Genomic DNA, 8229 nt, shown 5'->3' on the forward strand with positions numbered 1-8229 from the left:
TATATATATATATATATATATATATATATATATATATATATCCATACTACAGAAATGGCATATATATTTAAATGGCAGCTGAAGTTTCACTACATGTGCATAGAGTGCTTCCAGCAACTGTAGGGTTGTTAATTAAGTAAAAACTCCAATCCCAGGGTGGTGGTCTACTTTCCTATGAGTTGTTGGCCAGGGAGAGAGATCCCAGAAGTGACTACTGTCACTATACTTGTATGCGTACCAGAGCTAAATGGTAGCCCCTACTGCTAAGGACACCAAATGCTGACTTCAGGAGACCAGAGCTCCAACCTGGGCTTACACCAGAAAGCACTACCCCAACCCCCAGCAGACAGCATTCAGTGTCAAGAGGCTGCTGTTCGGGCCCAAGGGGGAGCCAACTCTTACAGCCTCATTTGGCTGAGGATCCCAAGTCCTCCAGTACCTGTGTGCCCCACAGGAACAGCAGGTTCTGTGGTGCTTCAATCTCCACAGGCAGTTAACCATCTTCCAACTGTCTGTCTAGCCCCCTCCAACCTCAGGCTAAAGAAAAATCCTATGTCCAAACACATATGCACCCAATTAAACATTGTGACGGTTTAAATGAGAATGCTCCTTATAGATTTGAACGTTTGGTTCCTAGTTGGCAGACTGTTTAGGAAGAACAGGAGCCTTGTTGGAAAAGGTATGTCACTGGAGGGGGAAGGGGAGAGAGATGGACAGACTCCTGAGGTTTCAAAAGCTCAGCCAGGCCCAGTGTCATACTTTGCTCTGCCCGGTGCACTGCCCATCCCCACACTCCCTCGAGTGTCAGACTCACCCTCTCACACTGAAAGGAAGCCCGCAGTTAAATGCTTGTCTTTTACTATTTGCCTTGGCCATGAAGTGTCTCGTCACAGAAATAAAAAAGACAATTATCCTCTGAATATGGGGATCGGTCATACTGCAGCTATCAACTGTAGTCACTGAGGGGAATCTCTTCTTGTACTGGGTAGGCAAGGATTGTAACCCTTGATGATCTGACCTGCACACGTGGCAGACTCTCTTCAGTCAGGTAGTTAGGCATGCCCTGAACACTCTGCTCTGTTCTCAGGAGGAAAAGTGACCAGGATACCTTTTTCTCTCTAGGGGCTCAGGGCTATGGAGGACAGTACGGAGGGTGGTAAGTGCTGGAGGGCGGGAAAACTGGTAATCTCGGCCCGATGCCCTAACCCAGCATGACTGTGGAGCAGAAGCTGCCGGGACCATCAGAGACCCTGGCTCAGAGGCAGCAAGGACGATTATCACGTGGTATGGCAATCCACCAGATAAACGACAGGGTTGTTATCATCTCCTCAGTCACAGGGGCACGGTTCCTCTACTCAAGTAGCCTCATCCTCCCACCGCTGGCACTTGCTAGCCCTGAGATCATCATCTAAAACTGGTCAGTCTGTGAAACAGCTACCAGGTCATCCACACTCTCAGCTTACTAACTGAACTGGAGTCGTTCTTCAGGCTGTCAGTAGCATTACAATTTGAAATGACAATTTTACATGACTTCACACTCACATACAAGACAGTGATATAGCACATAGGTGTTTCTAAACTCTCTTCACAGAAGGAGCAAACATCAATCTGCTCTAAGAGGATGTCAACTGTAATTCCTTACAAAGCTTTAAAAGGCAGCTTGGGTTTTCCTGAACTGAATATAGGCACCATCACACCTTAAGTGGCAGGGGGCTGTCATCCTGGGCTTGTCTCTAGCACCCAGTTTGTACATAACAAACTGCAACCTGCCTTGATATAGAACATACCAAAACCCCAAACTGGCAGTGGGGATCTTGTAACCAATAACTAGATTTCAGCACAGACGAGTCAGTTACAGCCCACACTCTAGAGCAAACATCTGCATGAACCATTCTCGTCATTTCTTATTTCCCTTCTCAGTGTCCAAGGGCACTACCTCTCTGCAGCAAAGCTCTGAGCACTTTCTATGTAAAATACACCTAGGTTCATTAGTTTTTCTTTGTGACACATAAGGACTGCAGCCAATCAGACCGGGCCGCCCTGCCCCCAATGCCCAGGTGGGGAGCACCTGCTCCTTTCGTGTGGTTAATTTCACTGCTTCTTTTTTTTACTTGCCGGACTGTCCAAAACTTCAATCTTGCCTTTGCCACCTTCTGCATTCGGAAGCTTAATGTTCTCCATGGTGACTTCAGAGGAAATGCAGTCATCTTCTTCGGACTCCGAGCTGTCCCCAGAACTGTCCTGTGAGCTCTCTTCTGGACTATCCTCTTTTGAATCTGACCGATTCATCTCAAATAAGGCCACATCCTAAAAAAAAAAAAAAAAAAAAAGTCAGGATGAGAAATGTCCTTCAGGGCAGTTCTGTAACATGCTCTAATAAAGCAGCATGGCTGGCTAACAGAGAGGGCTCAACCAGCAGGTAAAGGTACTCACTGCTTTTCTAGAGGACCCCAGTTCAGTTCCCAGGACCCACTAGCAAGTGGCTCACAACACCTCTAACTCCAGCCTCAGAAAATCTAACATTCTCTGTTGGCTCTTGTGGGCACCAAATCCATCTTAAGAGCAAACTCACTGAGTGTTTTACTTTGTTTTACTTACGTCTGTAAAAAAGTTCTTCCTGCCTACTACCCATCCAACAGCACCCAGTCAATAAAACTGGACGAGAGTAGTGGTTCTCAACCTTCCTAACTATATAACCCTTTAATACAGTTCTCATGCAGTGATGCCCTCCAACCATAAAATTATTCTCATTGCTATTCCTAACTGTAATTCTGCTACTGCTATCAACCATAGTGTAAAATCTTTTCTGGGTTCTGCCAGTTCGAAACCCACAAGTTGAGAACTGCCAGACTACAGTCAGGCACCATATTCGACACTTCAGACTTGACAAGAAATGCAAGCAGGTGGTCACAGTGACACGGCCACAATCCCAGTCTGTAACAACAGCAGTGGGAAGACAACTTGAAGTCAACCTGAGGTCCCCCCCCCCCCAAAAAAAAACCATCACAACTCTTGCCTTAAAGAAATTTACATTTTTGAGCAAAAACCAGCACTAGCAGGCAAAATCCTGCCTGTCACCCACTTCTGTTCAGCTACTGAAGTAGGAATAGTGTCTGCACTTTCAGAGAGTAGCTGAAGGGGAAAGATGTAATTATAGCATGCATACCACAAGCTTCTGACACCACAGCCCTGGGCAGAATTTTCTACCATGAAAAATTGTTCCCCTGGAACTGTGAGCCAACATGAATAGCCCTTCCCTTAAAAAACACACACACACACATAAGAAATTGTATACAACTCAAGTTTTAGTAGCCCTAAGTTTACAAAGCCCTGCTTATTAAGTAAATAGCTACATTCAGCACTGAACAGCAAGTCAAACAGGCAAACAGAGGGAGTATGGCCTGTGGAAGTCAAGTATGTTTTACCATCTTGCCTGTGTGAAAATATTTGCTAATTTTAAGGTAACATTTTACTTTAGAATGACATTTTAAAATATCATTTGGTGACAAGTATACGAATTCCATTGTATGAAACAGAAGCAAGGCTGAGTTACCATCTGTATGATGTTTCCCGACGTCTCGTCAATGTTTTCAATGTTGAAGTGACCAGCTGGAGCGGCTGCCATTTCCCTCTGCAATGTCTCGTTGGCCTGGGCCATTCGAGGGAGGAAGGCCTGAACCTGGTCTAGCACTGGAGGGCGAGCACAGCAAGCAAGCACATTAGTACCCTCCAACCCAGCCCCCCGCCCCCCCCAGCAGCCCAGAGCGAGCAACAAACCCATCAACTGTACGTCTCTCCACTTCTGAGCCGACTTGGGCTGGGTTGGAAGGTGGGTGCTAGGCCCAGGGCTCCAATCAGTTACATTCCTAGGCCCTCTGGACTCCCAGAGCAACATAACCACATGATTCACCAATTAATCAAATGTTCTGTTACTCTGCCATCCCCAAAGTATAAAGTTCTAGAAGGCTGGCATTCAACAAGATGACTGGGGGAAAATCCAGACAGAATGAGCTAATGGCTAAGTGCACCTGCTCTTTACAGTGAGGCTGTCAAAGTCATTAATGACATCTACTTGCATTTTTTACTATGTCAGTCACCTAGAATATCTGTCAGCTGCTCAACTGCCCACCTTTCATCTAAAAATGTCAACACCACCCTTTTTAAAAAGAAAAAAAACAAACAAAAAACAAAAAGACAAACAGACACAGGTCTGCGAATTCTCTATGTTCATAACTCAGGCTGGCTTCCAATTCCTGCATAGGACCATGCCTGCCCTTCCTTTGAAGCCTGGGTCACTAATGTTCCTCATCCTGAACAGGCCCGTTTCTGCAGTCTTGCCTAGTGCAATCTGCACTGTGGTGTATCTGACAGGATGTTCTAGCCAAGCCAGTGAGCAGTCAACTTGGCTGAGAATAGCACCAAGTAACTGGATGCATTTCTCATTAACCAGCTGAGTAGCCACAGCTGCAGAGCATCTTCAGGATAGCCTAACACAGACTGGCAGCACAGGAGAACGATGGGCATGGGGATCCAAATAAACTTTTACTTTCTATCTCTGGCTTCTCTTAAAGCAATCTGAGCTTCCACTCTTTTGCAATTCAGAGTTCTAACTAACACATTCAATCTCACCACCACGACTAGTTTTGTCAACTTGACACCAGCTAAAGTCTGAGAGGACCTCAACTAAGGAAATACCTCTGCAAGACCCAGCTGTAGGACATTTAACTAATTACTGATTGATGGGGAGGGCCCAGCCTACTGTAGGTGATGCCATCTCTGGGCTAGTGGCTTGGGTTCTATAAGCAAGCAGGCTGAGCAAGCCATGGGAAGCAAGCCAGTAAGCAGCACCTCTCCATGGCCTCTGCATCAGCTCCTGCCTCCAGGTTCCTGCCCTGTGAGAGTTACCGTCTTGTACGAGTTCCTGTTCTGGCTTCTTTCAGTAATATACAGTGATTTGGAAGTATAAGTCAAATAAACCCTTTCCTCCCCGAGTTACCTTTTGTGGTCCCATCACATCAAAACAAACCCTAAGCAGGACAGAAATTGCTACCACAACAGTGGGGTATTGCTGTGGCAGAGACCTATGTGTTTTTAGGATTGTAGAACAACTTTGGGCTGTTAAAAGCACTAAGTGTTCAGAGCTCAGTGTGCTGTTCTGTAGGAGCCTAGGGGATAAGAATGTTGAGAGCAGTGCAGACGATAGAGGTCTGGCTTGTGACCTTTCAGAGGTCAGTTTGAGAGTCCTTTAATGACTATCTCTGCTTCCCACAGTAGAAGGGTTATGGTCTCAAGAAGCCACACATCTTAAAAAAGGGTTCCAAGGATATGAACTCTGGTCCTTACGTTGGCTCAACAAGCACCCTTATTCTGAGCAATCACCTTGAGTATATACCTGCCAAGTGTGGTGGCATACACCTTTAACTCCACTACTCAGGAGGTGGAGGCAGAGGTAGGTGAATCTATGAATTTGAGGCTGGCATGGTCTACACAGAGTTCCAGGCCAGCCAGGGATAAAAAGTGAGACTGTTGTGGGAGGGGAGGAAAAAAAAAAATTGGCACAGCATCATGTACCAGTAATCCTAGAATGGGGTGAGGTAGGGGAATTGGGAGTTCAGGGTCATTCTCAGTTACACAGTGAAGTGTGAGGCCAACCTGGACTACATGAGACCCTGTCTCAAAGTAACAAAGAAAGCTAACTAGACCATAATTAGCTGGGCCTTTTGGGGTTTCAAAAATACCTTTTATTCTGAAAACAAAAAACAAAAACCCTTGCAAGCAGGGAATTAACGTGAGAAATTCTATTTCTCACGATTTACAAACTATATTTGATTCTACGGTTTGATATGCACCATGAAGACACGCTGTCCCATCAAATAATGGATTAACTAGCCTAAATTGGGGGAGCGCCCTCTAGAGTAGAAACTAGGTACTTACAAGGGCTCCTCTGCATCCGAACCGTTTGAAGAGTAGAGGTCTTTCTGGGATGAGGCTTAGCGCTGACAAGCAACTGGTCCCAGATACCTGAAACCAATGCACAGCATAAAACAGCCCTGAGCAACAAGTGCAACTCAGAAATGAGACGAGCCTCTGCACTGCAGAAGACTGAGAGCTGGGACCATCAGCACAGCCTGCTGTCTGGACCATCCCTAACTCGGCAGAGAAGGAGCAAACACTCTACCTCCATCTCACCCACCTCTAGTACTGATCTGTAATAAATACACATTGGATTCCATCTACTGGGTTAACAAAAGGGGTGGGGGACTAGGCATGGCAGGGCACACTCAAAAGACAGGCAAGCGGATCTCCGCGCCCCAGGCCAGTCAGGGCTATGTCAAGCACTAGCTGCTCTTGGCACCCACGTGGGGGCCTCACACTGGACTAAAACTCCAGTTCCAGAGCATCACTTTCTGACCTCTTAAGGCAACAGGGATGCACAACGCCCAACTTTAAACAGCACAGTTAGAAAATGTAGACCTGCAATGAGTCTTCCATTTTAGTTAAGAAATTCAGAAATGCTTTAATCCCAACACTTAGAGAGGTACAGGCAGAGTTCAAGGCTTGCCTGGTCTACAGAGCAAGTTCCAGAACAATTAGGGCAACACAGAGAATCACTGTCTTCAAATATCCACACACATGTCTACACACACAAAAGATAAGCCAGAAATAGGGCCCAAAAAGAGGGTTTTATGGACACAGTGCTTGCCTCCCAAATTGCAAGACTTCAACTCTATCCACTACCCACATGGTAGGGAAAGAAAACAGCCTCCCCTCCACGTACCAGAGGTACATAATACAGAGAACCAGAAACGGTTTTTTTCTTCTTTTTTTTTTTTTTTTGTAGAATATACTTGTCTAGCTCTCCTACCTAGAAGGTACTCAACTTAAATAATTATTCCAAGCCGGGCATAGTGGCGCACGCCTTTAATCCCAGCACTCGGGAGGCAGAGGCAGACGGATTTCTGAGTTCGAGGCCAGTTTGGTCTACAAAGTGAGTTCCAGGACAGCCAGGGCTACACAGAGAAGAAACCCTGTCTCTAAAAAAAAAAAAAACAAAACAAAACAAAAAAATTATTCAGAGTTGCACCTTTCCAAACTGCCCAGTCCAAGCAACAAGACACTGAAGACTCAAGCCTTTGCCCACTGTTCTTTTTGTTGTTGTTTTGTTCTGGAACTCACTCTGTAGACCAGGCTGGCCTCAACTCAGAAACCGGCCTGCCTCTGCCTCCCAAGTGCTGGGATTAAAGGTGGGCGCCACCACGCCCCGCTTGTTCTTTTTACATCTCGGAAATTCTTTTACATTCTAAATCAAAACTCCTGTCACTCTTGTTCTCTACCTTCCAAGCCGGGCCAGGCCAGGTGGTCCTTGTAGAGTTCATCACGCCGGGCTGGCCTAGTCTTACCCCCGACAGACTCCCGCAGCGTCTCGGGCTCCGCGGCAACCCCAGCCCCTTAGCGTCCCGACCCCCTGCAGCGTCTGTGTTCCATACCCCCGCGGCGGTCCAGGCTCCCCGGCATCCCTAGCCACCACAGGGTCTCGGGCTCCTTGGCGTCCGCAGGCCCGCAGTAACCCGGACCCCCATAGCGTCCCGACTCCCCGCAGCGTCTCGAGCTCCTCGGCGTCCCCGGCCCCGCCTCGTCTCGGGCGCCTCAGTGTCCCTGAACCCCGCAGCGTCCCCGACCCCTGCAGCGTGCCGGGTCCCCGGTAGCATCCCCAACCTCCCGCAGCGTCTCCGGTTCCGGTACCGTCCCCGGTTCCGCAGTGTCGCTGACCCAGCAGCATTCCGTGTCCCGCCAGCCCATCCCGCTCTCCACCGTCGCTCACCTCCCGAACCCTCGCTCCCCGCCGTCAGCAGCTCCCTGGACACCGTGACCCGCGAGCAGTCTACAGAAGACGAAGAAACACCAGGACCGGTCGCGCGCTCACCCCGGAGCTCCATGCTTCCAAGGCAGCGCCACTGAGAGAAGCCCGGATATAGGAAGGCACGGGGAAGGGGCGGGGTCAAGGCGGCAATTGGCCGAAGCTAGGAGGTGGGCGGTGACTTACGGGTGCGTGGCCGGAGCTCGCGCCTAGAGCTGAAGTTCAGGCCCACGGGAACCGGAAGCGGGGGTGGGTGCGGCCCCCCGGCACCACATCTGCGTGGGCGGAGCGCTGCGATGCACGTGTTAGGTGCCCAGTCCACCCCAGCCCAAGTCTAGCAAAAAAGGTCTCCTCCCTGTTACTGTTAGAAA

General features: G+C 48.3%; 1 protein-coding gene across 1 annotated transcript; it reads right to left on the bottom strand.

The window, feature by feature from the left end:
- Nucleotides 1-62: 62 nt before the first annotated feature.
- Nucleotides 63-7951, bottom strand: C9H12orf45 (chromosome 9 C12orf45 homolog). Its single transcript, XM_021205662.2, has 4 exons — nt 7823-7951; nt 5935-6021; nt 3554-3690; nt 63-2307 (listed from the first exon to the last, which is right to left on the bottom strand). Exons 1-4 carry the CDS (start codon nt 7935-7937, stop codon nt 2092-2094), a joined length of 555 nt encoding a protein of 184 aa, XP_021061321.1. The 5' UTR covers nt 7938-7951; the 3' UTR covers nt 63-2091.
- Between the last annotated feature and the right edge of the window lie 278 nt (nt 7952-8229).

Source organism: Mus pahari, chromosome 9 (assembly GCF_900095145.1).
Source record: "Mus pahari chromosome 9, PAHARI_EIJ_v1.1, whole genome shotgun sequence".
NCBI lineage: Eukaryota > Metazoa > Chordata > Mammalia > Rodentia > Muridae > Mus > Mus pahari.

What these genes read in the sequence shown, in the direction of transcription:
- C9H12orf45 (XM_021205662.2), bottom strand. Translation starts at nt 7,937, where the DNA reads ATGGAGCTCCGGGGTGAGCGCGCGACCGGTCCTGGTGTTTCTTCGTCT. An exon ending in GGGGAGCGAGGGTTCGGGAG is followed by an intron (nt 6,022 to 7,822) that starts GTGAGCGACGGT and finishes CATTGGTTTCAG; the next exon opens with GTATCTGGGACCAGTTGCTT. An exon ending in TCGGATGCAGAGGAGCCCTT is followed by an intron (nt 3,691 to 5,934) that starts GTAAGTACCTAG and finishes CTCGCCCTCCAG; the next exon opens with TGCTAGACCAGGTTCAGGCC.